The following is a 21,680-nucleotide window of genomic DNA, read 5'->3' on the forward strand; positions in this document are numbered from 1 at the left end:
CTGTCAGCATGGTGACCTTTCCCATAATGAGTGCTAGTAGTCATTAATCTATTATTTTGTGATTACCACTGGCGATAGATCCACCTCGTGATTCTGTCTAGCAATCTGTGTGTGTGTCATCACGGCAAAATGTGGTCCTGGAGACATCAACTGAAGTGTGAACTACTACAAAGACAGTCTGAGTAGTTTGACAAGTGCTTTTGTCTGACTGTCACTATGGTGAGCAGCTTTACTGAAAACACCAGGCTCAAAATGTAACGTTCAAAATTCAGTCATGAAGCTCCGCAGGTGTCTAGTAGTTGGGATCAAAATCAAGGCCGAGTCTGAAGATGAGTGTGATCTGAGCGCTCGCTGAAGACTCGCAGGGCTGAAACATCAACATGCTAATGACTGTCCGTCCTGGTATTTTGCCACTGCAAGATGGTCACTATTATTCATCATTACGCAGAACTTATGGGTCAGACCATATCTGACATGCTGAAACACAGACTTACACACCCACGCAGAAACACAAAGTGAAAACAATACTCTTGCAGTTGGTAATGAATGCAGCGATGGCAGTCTTTGCATTATTAAAAGCAAGAGTAGGACTGAAATCGGTTTTGCAGGTACTTTTATGTGCAGTTTAATGTTCTGCAACCAAGCAGCTAATTAGCTATCAAGCTTTCAAAATGAAGTTACCCAAGCACTAGTTAATGTTTATAAGGTTGTTGTTCAGAGTCTGTGGGTCTTGTGTTATGCAGCAGGGTGATTATTTTCTCACTTTGACTGTCTCTGCTGCATAGAAAGTTGATAATGGTGTTCTGTCAAGTGAAATCAAAATAATAGTGGGCAGAGTCATTAAAGTAAAAAGAATAAGTTTCTTTCTTGCGTTTGAATGGGATTACAGGGCAATTAATTTAGAGGAAATGGGCAATGATGAAGCAACACATTGAACTAGACCCTAATGTATAAAATTATTGTCCATTAGTACTATTTAAGTAAAAAGAAATGTGCATTTTCCATTTGTAGTTGAGTTGTATTTGTATTTGGGAGCATGGCTCTGTTCTGGGACTTTCTCATCTTTCCATGTGCAGACACGGAAAGCCTGAAGCAGATCAGGGGAGGTCTGAAACAGCACAAAAACAAAGAAAGGGTGAGTTGTAAAGTGTCTTGTTGGGGGACGCAACAGCAGTAGACCAGCTGAAACAACCTAAATAATATGGACAGAGTGTCAAATGTATAAACTAAATGCAAAGAATAGTATCAGGTGAGCCATCAGCTAATTTGGGACTTAACTTTGTGGTGACAATGTCTCTCAGCAGTAGTATTATGTCAACCAAACTGGGGATTAGTTTCAAGAAAGCTCGTTCACAAATCTTTCATTTATGCTCTACCATATTCATTATGCAAAAAACTTTATGTTTTGAATGTTTGAAATGGCTACAAACAAGTTCAAAAACAAGAACCCGTCTGCATTAACCTTACTGAAATATTCAGACAGTCTTTACTGTCTATTTACAGTAAAATAATTTCCATTGCTCCCAGAAACTTCAGCTAAAAGCCAAACAAGGGTTATTACTGGTCAGAAGAAATGGGGTCACTTTGTAATGATTAAAAGAGAAAAGAAAATAATAACATACATCAGGGAAGACATGTTGGTGGGAAAAGAAACGTGAGGTGGGAAAGGTGTTGATGGGAATTTGTGACCAAATGCTGAGGGAGAACTAAAGCCTTCAAGCCCTCCCACTCCTGTGCAGTGTGAGTGATTAGACCATACACTGGGTTGACATGTTTTTGTAATGTTGTTGCAAATGTAGAGAGAGAGAGAGAGAGAGAGAGGGAGAGAGAGAGAGAGAGAGAGAGAGAGAGAGAGAGAGAGATAGATAGATAGATAGATAGATAGATAGATAGATAGATAGATAGATAGATAGATAGATAGATAGATAGATAGATAGATAGATAGATAGATAGATATTTTCAGTGTGTTATGATTATGTATGCTTTATGCGAGTTCTTTAGAGTTACATTCTAAAAATCTCATTTGGAGGCCAAGAAACATGTTAGCAATACAGACTACATGAAGAATTTTTTAAAAGTTGCTTCAGCATTGATTCATGCGCGTTGTAAATTTAAAAATAAATCTGCGAGACTCTTAAAGGTCTGTAGACGATTCAGAGCAGCAGCCTCGCTCTAGGCAGCTTCTCTGTCAAGAATGCAACACATGTATCTGTTCCGAGCACAGAACAAATGATGGTGCATTTTGATAAAGAGGAGATGACAGTCAGTGCTGTTGTCTGATATGGAAATACTGTATCAGGACTTGTTGTCATTTGCATTGAGACGAACGTATGCAAAGAATCCTAAACGAGACAGCAAACTTCATCAATAACAAGGAAAACTATCGCGCAATGCAAACACACTGAATGGCCATCATTTCAAGAAACACAAGATTAGAACTTTAAAGAAGGGAAGTATGTTTGCTCATAGCTGAGTATTTCTATCTGATCTTCCTATTCTGATGATTTGTAGATCCACATCACATAAAACATCTGTACACCATGGCGTGCCTACTGGAGAGAGGAAGGGCTGTCCTTAAAAGGGTGGTGTCTCACTACACCACCCTCGATGGACTCCCTGGAGGGAAGAGGCACACAATTCCCGAGGTTGCGCTGGGGTTTCTTCTCCACTGGAGGATACATATCCTCTCGAGTGTTTTTGATCTCCATCGCACTGTTGCTTAGAGCCAGAGCGCCTTGTGTTTGTGTCTCCACAACAAGTACAGACTCGCAGATCCAAAGAGTTGCTTGCAAACACAAACACATCTTCTTTTTCTAGCTGCAAACTTTCCTTGTGTTTATTCACTGTTGTAGTTTCTTTAGCTTCTGAGTAACCTCAGCATGGCTCATTGAAACATGCACAATTCAAAAAAAAAAAAAAAAAGCATGATGATTGCATGTTCATTATACTAGACTCATTTCACACTGAGGCAGCAAAGGTGGAGACTTGCGCAAAAAAGATGGAGGGGTCCAACAGATTCTTTTCTCTCCTGGTGAAATGCAATTATCTCTTCATCCCTTCTGCTTGGCAACAAAAATGAGGTTGGAATATGTCCCACAGGAGATAATATATCTTAACCTGGCAAAAGTACACCTCGTTAACAATTCATCTCTCAGGGCAAGGACAGACCAGAGAAGGACAGTGCTGAAATAAAAAAAAAAGTCTTCAAAGGATGAGCTTTGACTTATGCAATAAGTAAAAAAAAAGAAGAATGAGAATTCAATTCCATCTTGTGTCCCTATGGGGTCCCTCATATTGCTCATACAGCAAGGAAGACAGGAAGCGAGAAGGAAATGGAAAAAGTCGAGGAAAAGAGAAGGCAAAGAAAGGAAATGAAAGGAAGGGAAGGAAAGATGTACAGGAGATGTGGATCTGAGAATGGAAGGTTATGTGGAGGGAAAGTGCGAGAAGGTGCAAAAGCAAGTGGAGAAACAGAGCTGAACCAGCATATGCACCGAAATGTGTAACAACCAAACAAAGGATACAACAGAAGAGGAAGGCAGAGTGGGAATAAGCAGCCAATGAGCACAGCATTGGACAGATATACGACTCATATTTCCACCCAATATACTGTCCAAAATTTGGAGTGAGACTGAAGGGGAAAAAGGTAGGTATAACACAAATAAGGGAACTTATAGAAAAGAAACAGTTGATGTCAAACACCGAAGGCTAGACTATTAGTCAGTAACGGCGCAAGAAAAGGAGAGATGGTGCCTTTGATGAGTAAAAGGAGGTTAGAAGCAAAAGGACGTCTCTACCGTAAAATGAGGTGAGGAGAGATTACGGATAAAAGGGAAAGAATGTGAGACGAGCTAAGTGGCCCGACGTCACTGGGACGGACGCTTTGGCAGAAGGAAAACAGCGACGGGACTTAATTAGCGGGATTTAGGCTGCACGTTTATATGTTTGGTCGAGAGTGGAATTTTATTGTTTTCATAAGAAATGAGAAAGCAAGGTGAAAGCTTAAAAAGTAAAAGAAGAGGATATGAGGATAGAATTCGGTCTAATCCGCATGGCCTTGTCCAGCCCTGTTCTGCCTGAGCTGGGCTTTGCGGGAGCATCTTTGAACCCTGATCTTATCTCTGTGTTCCTCCTTCACTGATCCTCTCTACCTGAACATCCTGTTGTGATGGACCATGTGTAACAACTCTCCTCCACTGTTGCCTGGCACCACACCAGCTTTCATCAGCTAACCCTTGCAACAGCAGCAGCAAGCTTCTGGCAGCATCATCGGGCAGCTTTCTCTCTGCCTTTCAATCCTTGACACAATCCTCATCAAATCCAATGCAATTTTTCCAACTATTTCCACATACGTTATTTACTTTTAACATTTCTTTTTAGAGCTGTAACAGTTTCATGATGGGATCCATGAGTCTGTCAGTAGAATTAATAAAAATATTATTTTCAGATGTAAATGTTTTGCTGCATTTTCTTTCTGTTTTATAATAACACTATAGTAGCTATTAAAGTCATGCACCTCACCTCAGTCCAGCTCGTGTTTCCCAAGGCCGGACCAAAACCGCAGAACAAGCAAGAAATGAAAAAATAGCTGTTCTCCTTGTATTTGTGTAAAAGACTTTAGACACTGGCTGCCACTTATTACGAGTCTACTGAAAGCTAGCAAAACTTTAATGCCAGCTGCCATACGTGTCTTTCATTTCATCATCAAGGTTTCCCTCTTCTGCTGGATCTGAGCTTTGTCCATCAAAACGGGTCTCGTAACGAGCCCTCCTGAATTTCACTCAGAATTCTGTCCATTTATTTCTTTTATAACTGCAAATGCAACAACACTCATGTGTTAATATTTTGCAATGAAAATAAAAAGCGAAAAAGCTCATAAGTTTGTACCATTCTAACAAACCTGAAAGTCAATATTCGCTATGATCGCCTTTATTCTTCAACGCCACCTGCACTCTCTTAGGCAAACTTTGTTGTAATTTCTTTAAGTAATCTTCAGGGACAGTTTTCCAGGTTTCTTAAAGGACATTCAAGGTTCTTCTTTGAATGTTGGTGAGGTCAGGCCATGACTGATGAGTGTTTCATTGTGGTTTTCTTCTTGGTCCAGGTATGCTTTTACTGCTCTCCCCGTGTGTTTGGGATCAATGTCAGGCTGAAAATTGAAGCCACTGCCAATCACATGCTTTCCTTCAGAAGTCTGATGCTACTTTTCTGTTCATAATTCTATCAGTTTAGACAAGAACCCCAACACCACTGGCTGAAATGGATGCAGCAAACCATGGCAGAGCCTCCATGGTGTTTTACAGAACGCTGCAGACTATCATTGTTGTCTCTCTCCTGACCTCCTCAGTACATACTGACAAAGACTTGAAACAGAAATTTTAAATTTGGGATCATCACTCCATCAGAGCTGTTAGCACTGATTTTTAGTCTAGTTCTTGTGTAATATCTGTTTTAATTCTTTAAGAATGGCTTCTTGACAGCCACTCTTCCACCATTTCTGCTGAGACTTCAGCAAAAAGCACCTGGATCACGTCGAGGGTAGGATACATCTCACATGTACTGTGTCGGGTTTTGCTGGATTTTTTTTCCATCTGTCTTAAGGACATGACTTTCAGATACTGATGATCTGCTATAGATATTTTTTAGGCTTGCCCTTTTTCTTTGTTCTCCATTTGTTTGGTTTCTTCCAATTTTGAAATATGAAAAGGTCTCAGCTAATAGCTCTTTACCTGCCAAACTGTGTTATCTTTGGCATTTTTCATAAATAACCTAAAGACAGGAACAAATGATTTGCTTTGCCAACAGGCTGCTAGTAAAGAAAGTGCCGAAAGATACAATTTGAATTGGTTGCTTGCTAAGTTGACAGTTATGTGCAGGCACGACACTGGCCCTTGTGACTGTTTTATATATCTCACTGCAGTTTTTACATTTTTGCAATAGAAATTAATTCGTTTTAAATACTAAACATAACTATAAATAAATACATGTCTGTGTATAGCAACAACAACAAAGCAACATCCCTTAGTTGACAGTTACCAATAACAAGGGGAAAATGAAGAAACCTATGAAGAAAAACATGTTGGTTATTTTTTTTACATTGATCACTGTTGCTCTAGACTTCACCATATTTTATTATTAGTGCCTAAACAGTGCCACAAAGGCCACATTAAAACAAATAGACTGAAATTTGAACACTCCATGTGTATTTGCACTTAGAGTGATTTAGGTTGGTGCTGTGGAGGAACGGTGCACTTATTCTCTTAAGACTAACGGCACTTTCAGCTGCCATCTTATTCCTCAAGGGATCACTAGAGCAGATGGATCTGCATCTTCTGATTTGGCTCAGATTTTATACACAGGATGCCCTTTCTGATGCAAGATGCTCATTTATCCAGGCTTGGGAACAGCAGTTGAAATTTGCTTGTTAATGACCCCCAGAGGCAGGGTTTATGTCACTCTCAAATCACTATTGGTTAACATGTTCACACATAAGGTGAACATGTTACCCACTACACTGGGGTACAACTCCGATGCTCTTAAGACTACAATAAACATTTCTTTCTTCTTGATGTTGCCTTCCTCTAAAATGTACTAACCATGTAAGTGCACATGAATAACACATTCATGCATAGCGGCACGTCAGCATGCCATGTTAGACATTCCTTTTAAAATGCTGGCTTGAAAGTCGATGTGTGCGTGTGTGTGCGCGTGTGTGTGTGTGTGTGTACTATGTGAGTGTGGTCAGAGATAACCAGGTGCTCACACACCAACTGTGCAAAGAGATGAGAGTCTGAACGCAAGCTTTCATGTGTGCCCAAGAGATACACTTAAAACCTTCCCAAGAGGAATCAAATATACACACCAGCACACAAACACACACACACACACACACACACACACACACACACACACACACACACACACACACACACACACACACACACACACACACACACACACACAGGTAGATGAGTCTTAAAGCTAACATTAACCGCTACACTGTGATGCTAACACCTGACCCCGCGATTAACAGAATAATGATGAGAGGTGAGAGAGTAAAAGCTGCTTACAGCTGCTACTTCTTGCAGGGCAAACGAGCTGAAGCATAACAAAGTACTAAAAGGGCCGTTCAGGGACAACATCATCACCATCCTTTTAAACTTTAAACCTCCACAAACAGTCAGACATAAGCACAAAAACATGCTGGGCTGTTCTTTCCAACACAAAATCACCTCCGTCTGTTGGTCATAAGGCTTATTAAGAACTCAGGCAGTGATGTTTGTGCGACTGGCTGGATTTAAGATTTGACTGACACACACCAGCATGTTCTCCGCCCACACTGTGTTATGTACATGGATGAGTGTCACAGGCAGCATGATGCCTCCTTTATTTCAAATCCGATGATTCACTTACAGTATTGTCAACATTCAAAAGAGGGGACAAAATGCGACTTTGTCACTGCTGCCATTGTTTTCAGTTCCGCCTGTTTGTTTGTCTCTTAGCAGGATTACATAAATACGACCAAGCTGATTTTCCTGAAAGTTGGGGGAAAGTCAGAGCACGGGTAAAAGAGGATTACAATAAAATTCTGGTGTCTGTGGCCTACACACACCATAGCACCACCAATGAGTGGGGTACCTTTATAAATACAGATTGTAAACCAGGAGAACAATTTTCACGTCAGTGTTGGATTTCATGGCTCAAACCAGAATCAGAAGACATCATTTTCCATATTGGATTTTATCTGTATTAGAAATTATGAAAGAAAAAAAAATTTGTGCAATTCTCAAAAAATGTATCTTTAGCTCAAAGCTTGCAAATATTACCTTATAGATTTTTCAAAAGTATTTCTCTCTTACAGCCCATTGATAAAGCTGGCAATCAAATAATTAAAATCATGTATTATATAGACAGGGTGTAGGCTCTGGGTCAAAAAATTGATGCCAATGGAATGACTTACACATGATCTTTTCTTTGTGAAAGTAGGGCGTAACTTTGGCTGGAAAAAGAAGTACATTGTATAAAAATCTGTGTGTACTCCTATCACTTGTCCTCAGTCTGGATGAATGGTGAGAGTTGTAACATCTATGTTTCTATGATCTGTAGCGTGAGTAGAGAGCAGGTCGAGGAGAGCCTGGAGAGGTGGAGATGTGAACTGGAGAAAAGAGGAATGACAGTAAAAGAAAAGGAACACAGGTGTAGCAGTAAATCTGCAAGGAGCAGAGTGTAAATACCTGGGATCATCCATACAAAACAAAGGGCAATGACAAGAGAGGAGAAGAAGAGAGTGCAGAGAGGGTGGAGATGAGTGTCAGCGGTGATTTGTGACAGATGGATTGCAGCAGGAGTGAAAGGGAAAATTTACAAGATGATAGTGAGACCTGCTATGATGTATGATAAGACAGCAGGTGGCAGAGCTGGAGATGTTAAGATTTTCCTTGGGAGCGACCAAGATTGAAAAGATCAGAAATGAGCACATCAGAAGAACAACTGAGGTGAGCAGTTTGGGGACAAAGTTGGACAGGCAAGGTTGAAATGATTTGGACATGTGCAGAGGAGGGATAGCGGATATACTGGACAAAGGATGTCGAATATGGAGCTGCCAGGGGGGCGGAACAAAGACAAAACACCACAGGGGCGATTTATGGATGTATTGAAAGGGAATATGCACAGGGTTGGTGTTATAGAGGAGGATGCTCAGAACAGGGTGAGATGGAGGCAGACGATCTGCTGTGGCGACCCCTAAAGGGAACGGCATCGACCGGAAGGCTTGCTTAATTTATGACCTCAGTAAAGATATTCCCAGTGACTTTATGGTCTTAATTGCTTGACTCAAGTCAAAATATCATTTTGTGAATTACTGTCCCATAAAGAATAAAGGCTTCAAACCAGGATTTTACAAAGCAATAAGCCAGGTCACAGTGCTTTGTTTTATATTCAGGTATTCGGGCACCTGCATGGACACAGGATTCAGTTTCACAGACGTTACACTGTAGCAACCGAGCACCATCAACAAGCAAAAATGCACTTTTTTCAAATAACTGAGTGTTTTTGACTCCAATAAATATTCCAAATCATTTTTCTTTTGCATCGACTTAATGTCGTCTTAATCAATTCCCTGCTCTTTCCTTTATTTTGCAGCTCAGAGTGCTGACTCATCAAACCTGCCAGCAGCTTGACAGTGATCGACTGAAGCATATAGGCCTGCTTTCCACTTCCTCTACTGTTTTCAGTTGCGCTATGCACTACAAAAACCCCCCCAGAAGAAAACAACACAAGTGGTCTATAATAGAGTGCAACTAGCATGCCATGAGTGATACCCAACTCTGCTTTTGGATGATTGCGGGAGATGGGGATCAGGGGCATGGGGAGCAACCACCTGCACGCAGATGCATCTTTATTTGGAGCGCAGAGTGTCAGAGTGGTGCTGTGGTTAGCAAGGCAGAAAACTTGCTCAGGCAATGGGAGACATGCAAACTACACACAGAAAGGTCCCCGCTGATTAGAAAGCTGTTTATATGAGGCACTGCTAACCAATGCACCACTGTCTATTCAAAACAACATTCTGATAAAATAAAATGACAGTTTATTGATGTGAATAAATAAAATAACATGTTTATTTTTATTGTATACATATAATGTTATTAATAATTTGCTTCTTCAGTTAGTTAGATAAGTGATTAAGACATAACAAAATAAATAATAAACTCATTCAAAAGACTGAAGTCCACAAGCCGAGCAAACAGACATTTGTCAAATAGCTAACAATGACCGTGGCATTAAAACTGCAGGGGACGGTCGGCCATAGTCGCCAGACAGAGTGAAGTCCAAAAGTCAGAAGAGAAAAACATATAAATATTCATTCACATCTACAGCTTTGTATTACTTAGAGACAAGGTGATAATGGGGTGAGATTTCTCTTGATATGAATGATAATGACCTAAGTATGTAACAGGAACTTAATGTACAACCTCAGTAAAAGCCATAAAACTGTCAGTGTTTTCTTTGCAAATGTTGCCATAGCCATCTGGTCAGTGCATTTTTTATTGCCTTTTGACATGCACGTGTTTTAATATTTATTTCATGTCCTTTCTTAACCGTCTGGGACAAATACAGCAAATGAAAAATTATGGGTTGCATTACACCGGTTTCCTGTATGCGCCATTAAAGACAAAAAAAAAAGAAAAAAGAAAAGAGTTACATCTCTGTACATAGCAAAGCACCGACCTTGCAACCATCTCAGCTTCCTAAATCTAATAAAACTTATTTTTTTGCAAACTAAATTGGCTTGAAGCCAGAAAATATTACTCTGACTTTGAGGACAAATCTGGTCAAAATGTGCGTTAAAAGGAAATTCTGCAATAGATTTTTAGCTTCAATAGCATTTTCATTTTGCGTGAATGTGTGAGCTTTTGTTAAAAAAATTTTTGTTGCAGAAACAGGAATGTGTAGCTATGAAAAGCCTGGCATTTCAAAAGACACTGTAAAGCACTGAAATTTTAATTGAATTCTACGGAAAAAAGACAGTAAGAGAATATGAATTTGACATCAAAACTAACAGGCCATGCTGGAAGTACTGTAAAGTTGTACTCTTTGCTTTTACTAAATGGTTGCCAGCATGCAAGCATGTGCTGTGGAATGCAAAGCCAGAGCACCACCAAATTATTACAGATCATCTCTATGGGGGATGATCTGAAAGGTTTTCAACAGTTGTTTAGAATTTGCTTGCATGCTAAAGTCTCAACCTCTGCATTTGACGAGAGATCAAGGACTTTGATAAGTTGGCTATGAATATAATATAAAAAATTGAAGCAATCCACCGGACATTATTGTTCAATGCCATCCCTTGAAGACAAAATGCTAGACGATAGAACATATGTCCTCTGATCAGAAAGGGAGACTAAACAGACTCACCAACGAAAGACGTCTCCCCCAGGTATCCTCTTCGTCTGAGCACCACGTCCAGAAATTTCTCCTCCTCATCCACCACATAGTACTCTTTCTCCAAAGAAATCCAGGCCCAATCCAGACGAAACTGCTGTCCTTTCAACTTGTTCCCACCTGAAAAAACCCCAAAACAACATAAAAACACTCCTGACTGTAAACTGTAATATTTTATTAATAGTTTCTCACTTATTAGAAGTTTAGCCATTGATTGAATTCTGTCCCTTCAACAACTCGTACAGTTTTTCTAAATATGGGAGTATTACGGTATTGTGTATGTGCTGAGGTGGATCTGGACCTGTTTATTTCTCTGACATAAAGACTACATGCTGCATTCATTTTCATTTTGCAAAAACTAGAAACTAGAAAACTATGATTGGAAATTCTGCCACCCGTGGGGGTAATTACCGTAAAACTGAACGAAGACTAAGGGTTTTAATTATTTTTCAACGCACAGTCCAAATGTTCACAACACATCTGCTGCAGATTTATGAAAAAGAATCGGCACAATTTTATACCAGGCAATCTTCTTCTTTTTTTTAATGTGCCCTATAATTATATTTCAGCTTTCCTTTGGTGAACTGCTTTTTTCTCTATCTTCTCTATCATCTTGATGATTCAAGCACACCAGCTAACCAGTGTTATGAAAGAAAAGTTTGTTGAACAAATGGATGTATTAGTGCTAGGTTAATAGAGCACTCAATAGCTGCCACTTCAACAAGTAGGCCAGGAGGATGATGCTTTGTGGAGCTGATTTGCCCATCTACTGCTTGCAAAAGTGGATTGGAAAAGGTAGAGGAGGGTCGATTTTCTTTTTTTTACTTTTGTGTTGAAATGAACAATACCTAACTCTGCATGCCATTCCTGGAAATTATGCCTGAGTGGGTGTTATAGTGGTAGAAGATAATGTAGAAGTGAAGAACTGTTTATGGAACCGTTATTTGTAGACCGTCAGAAAGGAAATCTCATTTAGCTCCTCTGACGACAATTTGCACAGCTGTTTGTTCTTCCAAGTCATTTATGCAGCTTACATTCAGAAGCAGAATTGCTGTTGAAAGCACACAAATCATAGCAATTTTACCTCCATCATCACAGAGGCATCCCAGTGCCTCTGGGGGAAAAAAGAAAAGTCAGTTGACTCTTTAAAACTGTAAAGTATATTTACTTAAGAGTATAATCAAGACTGGAAAAGATATCGAAAATTTGTACTTCTACTGTGAATTCAGGTTCTGCTCATGATCAGCAGAGGTGAAAAGTTAAGTACTTTCCAGCATGGCACAGACACATACGCACAACATGCTGAGGTGAGGAGACAGCTAATCAGAGTTCATGCATCCTCAAAAAAGCCTGTAGGCCAAGTTCAAGCTTCATTTAGCAGGTGCAAATCCAAAATTGCACACATGCGCATCTCTTCGATTTTAACTCCACTGCAGCCTGCAACCTTGACTTTCATCCCGGCTCTCTGTTAGTAAATGCAGCATAAGCCTTCTGAAGTCGTAGTTGTGTGTGTGTGTGTGTGTGTGTGTGTGTGTGTGTGTGTGTGTGTGTGTGTGTGTGTGTGTGTGTGTGTGTGTGTGTGTGTGTGTGTGTATGTCTGTATGTGTGCGCATGTTTGTGCATGTGTGACCTCTCACACTGGGAGAATATCTGTGGACAGACAATAGCGATCTGAGTCAGTGGGCTTCAGACTGTCTCATTCCTCCAGCCTTTTGGAGGGATAAAAGACCTCTCACATATGCTGACCGTACAAAAAAAAAGCAGCTTTGAAATCATCCTCAATAGAGCTAAATTCGCTTTGCAGCGTCTTTCAAAGGCTTTCCAAACAGAAACTAAGCAGAAGCTTTTTTTTCTTCACCAATTAGGGCTTCTAGTTCCAGAGCAATAAATTTTGAGGATCAAGTTGCTCTGAGAAATCTGAAGATAAAACTTTGATACTTACAGTTCTGATGCTGCATTGTGATGTAGGATCTATTTCATGGCACAATCACTGACTGCCTTACTGCTGTGTGTTTCCTCCTTTCCACTCTATTTTCTAAGATTTGTTATCCAGTTTACCAGCACACTGCTACACATGATGTGAACTACTGTATCTCATTTGGGTCCTTGTAGCTTGACTCAACTTGGATAACTTAGATAATGTTGCATAATTAAAGCGCCACCTATACTTCTATATATTATTACTGAATCAAGTTACTACACATAATCTGAAAGGGTTGTTTGAAGCGTCGAGCTGTGGAACTTACTGCCAACTCTGCCTCTGCAGGGTCTTAAAAGGGCTATTCAGTGTTTTGGTTTTATGCCCTGAAAAAACTGTTTGGTTCAGTCTCAATGCTTTCATTAACCCCACTGTCAGGTGGAACAAACAGCCCTCTTTAGAAAAAGAAACACAAAAAAACAAACTCCAGTATACCCACTGCATGCTACTCGAAAAGCACTAAAAAGGAAAAATGCCAAGGAGTTACAACTTACAGAGTTATAACAGAGCAACCTGATTAAATTACTGTGTAATTGCAACTGTAAGCTGCTATAGTTGCAAAGAAAAAAATGCATAAATACATAAATTAGGTACATAAATTGTTAAACAGAAAAGCAAATCTACACTAACATTCCCAGTACTGACTGGAGACAGATAAAAAATAAATTGGCTGTTGGACAGAGTTGAGAAATGAAATAATAAATATTGGAATACATTTGGCTAATGCAGGTAATATCATGTCAAAACAGTAAAAGTGCCTTTTTAAAAAATAGTCTTTTCAAAGCATGCATAAATCTCATAGTAACCAAAATCTCAGTTTTTCCCCTTCAATGTTCTCCTTTTAATGATATTTAGATCTTTACCACCAGAGGAAACCCTATTTGAAGCTAAGGCATCAAAACAACTGTACCTTCACACAGGCCTGAGTATCAGCTTTGTTCTTGAATATACTTCAGGGACCAGCCTAAATTCTCACACTTTGGGCTTAGGGAGGTTTTCAAGTCACAAAACTTGAGGCTATGCAAAGTCAAGAGATGTTAGCGTTAAAGTCAAAGTGGAGTTTAAAGCAGTTTTTGATTTTGTAAAGCTGAATCTCATTAACTCCTGAATCTGACTGAGCCAAAGCTCTCAGATTCAGCTAGTGAGCTATCTGAAGTGAGAGTTAAGCGAAAGGAATATATCAGCAATACTGCAATAAAAGTAGATTAGGTTTTAGAAAATGCTGCTAAGGCAAAGGGTTTCTTTTTTAAATTTATTGATAATAAATGACTATTAATATTGATAATAGTCACTAACCCCCACTATAACAACTTTATTGACATATTCAAAGTCTTCCTCCTATTTTACACAGTGTGTTGCTATGCTGGGTATGATGGAAAAACACATTTACAGTATTTTTAAATTTTCTAGAATTTTTACAGTTTATTGTGTTTTCTTTTTGCAACCCTCCATCTTTTTTTTTTACAGCAATGAAACATCTTTCAGCTATAAACAGACATAAACAGACTACCTTGTTAGCTGGCGGCACTCAATGTGTTATTCAATGGTGTAAAGGCGTAAATTTAGCAAATATCAGTGTTACAAATTATTAATTGTTTTAAAATCTCAAGTGAGTCATGGTATTTGCTGCATCATCCTACTGACTGGGGTCCGTGCAGACCCCAGAAGTATATTTTTGTAATATCTCATAGATATATAAATATATCGAGAGATTTTTTTATCATTCCATTTTTGTATGACTTTGTGAATCATTTTGTTCCTAACGATGCCACATCATTCCTTTTTATTTTTCTTTGATTTGTGCTTTTTAAAAATCCAAATGTTCTATGAAGTTTTAATAAAGGGAATTGATTTGCTCAGTTAGTGCTTACAGTGAGTCTTAAATTAAAGTGTCACACAATATCCGGGCAGTAGGGACACTCTGACACTCATTTAAGGAAGAAAAACTCAGATGCTATCACTTCATTCATCACCTGGTTATCATAATATTGGAGACATCCACAGATCTACCTGAGCGAGATAGAGGTCCCGATCATGCAACACATAGCTACACTTAAAGCCATATTTTGAGAAGCAATGATCCTCCAATGTACCTTTGTTCGCGATTTGCAGGCAGGAAGGTAGCACTATTGGTTCCTACTCTAAGATGTTATCATGGCCTTAGCAAAGCATTAGGCAAATTGTATGCTATAACTGCCTTTAGTGTGTGTTTAGCCTTAGTTTCCAATGTTTGTACAACAGTAGTGAGAGTCTGGCAGTAAAGAGCCAGACTGGTTGCTGGGTGTGGGTCTCCGCCAGGACTGCTGCTTCTGACCGATTCTGTTCTCATCTCTGGTTTTCACAGATGATGTGGTTCTGTTGGCTTCATCAAGCCATGATCTCCAGCTTGTTCTGGGGCTATTTGCAGCCAAGTGTGAAGAGGCTGGGATGAGAATCAGCACCTCCAAGTTTGAGGCCATGGCTCTCAGCTGGAAAGGAGTGGAGTGTACACACTGGATTCAGAATGAGTCGCTGCCCCGAGTGGAGAAGTTTAAGCATATGGGTGTTTGTTCAAAAGTGAAGGGAGAGGGCAGCATCAGATTGACAGCGCCATGGTAGTGGTGTGGAAGCTGTACTGATCTGCTGTAGTGAAGAAAACACTGAGCATGAAGGTAAATCTGTTGATTTACCGGCGGAACTGCGTTCCTACCCTCGCCTTTGGTCAGGAGCTATCTATAGTGACTGTAAGAATAAGATCACAGGTGCAAGTGCCAGAAACAAGTTTCCTCAGAAGAGTGTGCTCAGCCTTAGAGATCGAGTAAGGAACTCAGTCATTTGGGAGGAGTTCAGACTAAAATTGCTACTTCTCCAGATGAAAACGAGCCAGCTGAGGTAGTTTGGGCATCTGGCCAGGATGCCTCCTGGGCACCTCCTAGTGAAGTGTTTTGGGCATGTAATGGAGGCTCCGGGGAAGACCCAGAACATGCTGCAGAGATTACATCTCTGGACAGCTGGTTGTGTGTATAATTTTATAGTGGGGTTAAAGTGACCACAAATGATGTGTACTTGAAATGAATGAAAACTAAGTCATAACAGATCTAAAGATGCTGAAAAAGCTCTAAAATAATTTTGTGAACTGCATTTGGAATAATAGCTCAAAGTTGCATTCAATAAAACTATAGATTTTCATTTTACAAAATATGCAAATTAACAGTAACTTTTGTTTCTTTTGATGGAATTAATTGTGTAACTGACAAAGCATTGAGATTGCTACTAGTATTATTATTATTGCTATTTGTCTATGCAATAAATTATTCCCCATTCAATGTTCAATGTCAGCAGTATGAGGGTTAATTTTGGGTTATTAATTTTTTAAATATTTTTTAAATACAACATACTGATTTACTTATATTTAAATGTATTTAAATTGTGTAATTATTGGCTGTTGCTTCTAAGCTGTGGCAATATGTTAGAAATATGCAAAATTAAAACAGCTCTGGTTTATTGTCTTACTATAATACTATTTGCCTGCAAACTCTTCTTACATGATCAGGAATTTAACCACCAACATTTGCACACAGCTACAACTGCAGGTTCTAATCTACCTAGCAACCACATAATAATTTATTACATTATATTATATTATAACAATTTGCCCATTTGAAGCATTTATGATATTAAAATGATCAAAAGCAGATTATCATTTTATTTCAGTCAACTCATTTAAGTGCAGAAAACTTGAACTAGGCATGATATATCATGATGTCACCATGTTGCCTAGCAACCACTACCAACAGGTTAAAGTCACAAACAATAAGTATAAAATGCAGATGCACTAGTACACTACTACCACTTTAACAATAATAATGGATTGCATTTATATAGCGCTTTTCGGGGCCCTCAAAGCCACTATTCATTCACTCTCACATTCACACACTGGTGGAGGCGAGCTGCAGTTGTATCCACAGCTGCCCTGGGGCAGACTGACAGAAGCAAGGCTGCCATATCGCGCCATCGGCACCTCTGGCCATCACCAGTAGGTGAAGTGTCTTGCCCAAGAACACAACGACTGAGACTGTCCTAGCCGGGGCTCGAACCGGCAACCTTCAGTTACAAGACGAACTGCCAACTTTTTGAGCCACGATCGCCCAACACACAGCGGTATAGATCATGCATGTTCAGTCACATGGTTTAGGGTGTGTGTGCATGTGTGTGATTATTTGTGCTTTTAATGAAAGTGGCTACTGTAACAACCACCAAATAAATGTCTATGTTTTGGGTTTTTTTATTTTTAGAATTCAACACCAAAGTTTGTTTTTTAGCATCTTTCCTAAAAATCAGGGCTGCCTTCAGTTGTGTATATTTGTGTGTGTGTGTATGTGTGTGTGTGTGTGCTTGAGATTTCACACTCAAAATCAAAGGAAATTTTTCACAGCAAGATTGTGCGACACACTACTTCTCTTCTGCTGCTGGCGGTGTGGCCTTTCTCTCACTGTTATGTCTCCATCTGCCTTCTGTACTCCTTTGTATTTCAACCCCCAACTCCCTCTGCAACTGGCAAACAGAGCTATATGCAACCAACAAACTGAATGATCTCTCACCGTGGAAAACTTTTGAGAAACATTGGTCTACGAAGGAAAAACTAAATCTAAAATTCTATTCGTTCAGTTGCCATAATGTTCCTCTTTTACAAACCACATTGCATGTTTAAGTGCTGGGACAAAAATAGACTACCAATAACATTTCAGTAGTAACAGAAGCCCACGCATCATCCACCTGAAAGGAGTGCCACACTACATAAATTTTGATGGTTGACAAAATAGAGATATCTCACACCCCCCAGGATGTTTCAGTAGCTTTTAGTTTATCCTGACAGATATGTGGCAGTCATTCTACTGAGAGGCTTGGCATGCGTGCAACTAGTGGCAAAGAGGATCAGAAAGACTGTGATGGGTTTTGCACTCAGCTGTTCCTTTCTTCTAAGAGTAGTGTCTGTGTGTGAGAGTGTGTGCGTGTGTGTGCATGTGTGTGTGTGGGGCTAGGCTTATAGCAGACAGAAAGCAAGTTATTTTGCAAGTCTTTTAGCAGCACTATAATGCAGTGTGTCTGTGCATAAACTGTACATGTGTATTCTGCTACATTTACACTTCACTCAAGGCAATCAGCATGATAGCGGATATCTCCAGAGGTGTAGGGAGTTATCAGTAATCTGACCAGGAATTCACAGCCCTGGGCAATTTCAAGCATTTAAAATGCTGCTCGACTCAAAGGCAAATATAAGCCAACATGTGTGAAGTATTTTTGTTGTTAATTTGCAAGGATCAAGTACATTTTGACAATCTTTGTATGTGTGTAGGTAATTAATTCTCCTAGTCATCGTGTTTGATCACAGGAGTTCAAACTAAACCAAACGTAAAGCTGAATCTTATGCTGCTGTTTGTGCATCAGAGAGCACTGTGTGTGCCTGTGGGCTACAAAGGAAATGAGTGCACATACATTACTTCCCACCTACCCACTCGTAAGAGATAAAAGTTGAGTGTGACAGAATAATGCATTGTTTCCTGCCTACCTTCAATAGCCATTAGGCATGAGAGTACCGCAGAAACACCTTAAGCGACCTTGCACATGAAACCATTTGAAATTGACATTTGGGGCAAAGAATACTCAAACCTTTGAAGTTCTTGCAATACAGTTAATAAATGTGAGGTTTTTCACTGATGTCTACAAAGACAGCCTTATACAACCTGCGGCATAGCTTCAAGGGTAAAGACCTGGGGACAAAGACAAGGTGGAGTGTAATATTTAATTAGGTTAACTTAAGCTTCCTTGCATTCTCTCTCTCTCCTGGCTTCCCAGAAGTCACTTCTTCTCAGCTATTCTGAGTTTCTTCCCTTACATACACTTTGAGCAAACAAGAATGGAGAGAGAAAGTTTCTGGAGGAGGATACAGATAGGAAATGTTCTATGTAGAAGTCTTTTATCAAGTGGTGTACATAAAAATGTCTCACCAGCACGTGTTCTAAGTTACTACTGGCATAGCTTACGACTGTCACTACAGAAATCAAGAATTACTCATTTTACAGCTTCGGGTGCTAGCATTTCTTCCTCCTCCATCAGTGCTAATAATCTTGACATGGTGCTTTACTGGCAGTGCATAGATGAGATTTTAGGACCTCTGTTTAAATGTTGGAGCTATCTACTGCCACTTGGGAGCAGTGTCAAAAATATGTGGCATAATTTGTTTTAAGAAAACAAATGATAAATTCATCTGTTTGTCAACAACAATAACTATGACAAAAAATCTTGTATTGTGCACAGGAGGCTGGACCAGAAGTAGGTTTCTCAGGTGTGTTTATATTTGTCTGTATTTAAAGTCATGTGAAAAATAAAGTGGACCCTCTTTTCATTTGTGTATGAGGGCATAAAACCAAATCATTCAGTCCTTAGCAGGTCTATAAATTAAATAAATACGACCTCAGATGAATAACAACATATTACATCATATTATTTATTTAACAAAAGCTATGGGAAAATAAAAATGCCCAAATGGGTGAAAAAAGCACACACGTAATCTTTCCACAGAAATTAAAAGAATAATTAGCAGCCAGGTGGTTTTAATCACAGCATAGTTCTCAGGTTTGGTTCAGGAGTGCGTTAACAAACTGACAAGGAGAAAAGACATTCACAACGATCTTAGAGAAGCAACTGTTACTGCCCATCTAATCTGGGAAAGGTTATAAGATTATTCACAAACATTGAGGACAGTTCCTTCCCATTAGTGAATGTTCCAGCACATTCACCCCAAGGTTAGACTGTACGAGAGAGAAACTGCAAAAAACAAAACAAACCCAAGAGTTACATTTAAGACTCTACAGCAGGGGTGGGCAATTCCAGGCCTCGAGTCCTGCAGGTTTTAGATCTCACCTTGGGTCAACACACCTGAATCACATGATTAGTTTGTTACCAAGCCTCTGGAGAACTTCAGGGCATGTTTAGGAGCTATTTAGCCATTTAAATCAGCTGTGTTGGTTCAAGGAGGCATCTAAAACCTGCAGGGACACCGGCCCTCGAGGCCTGGAGTTGCCCACCCCTGCTCTACAGGCTTCAGTTAACATAAGAGTACAATTAGAAAAAGACAAGAGTTTTGACTAGTTTTGAAGGTTTGCCAGGTCTCTAAAAACAACGAGGCAGCACAGATTAGGTTAGCAATGTTGCATCAGAGCAAACCAAAATAGTTCTGGAACAATGTCCTTTGGACAGATAAGGCTAGTGTAAAGATGTCTGGCCATACTGCCCAGTGCAATGTCCAGTGAAAACTAAACAAAGTATATGAACACAAACATCTCATCCTCACTGTCCATCACAGCCGTAGAGGACTGATAATCTGGGCTGGGCTGTTTTGTTTGCAATCATTGAGTCGACCATGACCTCCCCTGTATATCAAAGTATTCTAGAGACAAATGTGAGACCATCTGTTTGACAGTTAAAGGTTGACAAGACTGTGTCGTGGCACAGGAAAATGATCCCGAGCACAGCAGCAACTCGACAACAGAATGGCTGAAAAAGAAAAGGATAAAGATGTTGCAGTGACCCAGTCAAAGTCCAGACCTCAACATGATCGAAATGCAGTGGCAGGAGAGCCGTGCATACATAAATGCCTGCAAACCTCAACAAACTGAAGCAATGCTGTAAAGAAGAATGGGTCAAAATTATACTCTGCAATGATGTGAGACACTGGTAAAGTCTCGAATCATCACTTCTTGTTTTTCAAGCTTTTGAATCGTGGGTTATATTTACTTTTTCCAGACACTGCTTCTGCTTTTTGGCTTATTTTTTGTTAAATAAATAATGACACTGTATAATATTTTATGTAGTGTTTACAACCTAGAAAGGAACAAATGATTTTTCATTCTGTCCTGATACATAGAACTTTAGATTTGAAAAATGGTGTAGCTTCTTTTTCACTTGATTGTATGTGTAAGTGACTGCAGTGTATGTATACATTCTGGGCTTTTATTTTTTATTTTTATTTTTTTTATGAATGATGACATTTAAAAGCATTCATTCTCCTGCAGGATCTTTTAGTGCTCATCACAAAAAAGGAACTCTAGCATGCATATCAATCCAGCTTCAGCATACATCTCCCCATTCCTCCAATGTAATATTTAACAGAAAGATGAGTTTAATGTATCGCAGGACAGTTACTGGCACTCCTGAGAGCAAACTGTGCCTCAGCAGAGACGATAAACTAGCTACTGAAAGCTCTGGTTTCTTCTTTTTTTTTTTTCTTCTGCTCTCATTTCCGTCCATCATCTCCTCAGCCTCCTTCAAACAAAATTTTATTCTGTCAGTAAATCCTCATTTGTATTTCAGCCAATACAATGATTATGAATAATGTTTACTTTTAGATGTAAGGAAGTAAAATTGTATTTGTATAGCACCTTTCAAGATAAACATCACAAGATGCCTCACATTAAAAAGCTGGATTTATTTAATTTTTTGAATCTGAGCGATTTAATAAATAATGAATAAGGGATTAGAAAAGCTCTCATTTTCACATTAAGATGAGACGCTTATTAATTTTAACAACAAATTAAAGCTTCATTAAGATGCATTAAAAGATAGAAAACAGTTTGGTGAGCTGGAATGGTAATTTTCTTCTAATTGTACTTTGTACAGTGTGAATCACACCCTTATATGACAGAAGAAGGACAGGGTGAAAATTGGAGAAACTGCGAAGAAACAAAAGAGTGAAATGTGTTTAAAAAAGGCAACTAAGTCA

The 21,680-nt window shown here is 39.4% G+C and overlaps 1 protein-coding gene across 1 annotated transcript in view; it reads right to left on the reverse strand.

The window, feature by feature from the left end:
- The window catches only part of frem2a (FRAS1 related extracellular matrix 2a), a 69,171-nt gene that overhangs the window by 31,050 nt on the left and 16,441 nt on the right, over positions 1-21,680 (reverse strand). The window contains exon 3 of the mRNA XM_026181444.2: positions 10,915-11,061. Coding sequence (XP_026037229.2) covers positions 10,915-11,061 — 147 coding nt within the window. The remainder of the gene's footprint in view (positions 1-10,914; positions 11,062-21,680) is intronic.

This window comes from Astatotilapia calliptera, chromosome 10 (genome assembly GCF_964374335.1).
Source record: "Astatotilapia calliptera chromosome 10, fAstCal68.1, whole genome shotgun sequence".
In the NCBI taxonomy this organism is placed as follows: domain Eukaryota; kingdom Metazoa; phylum Chordata; class Actinopteri; order Cichliformes; family Cichlidae; genus Astatotilapia; species Astatotilapia calliptera.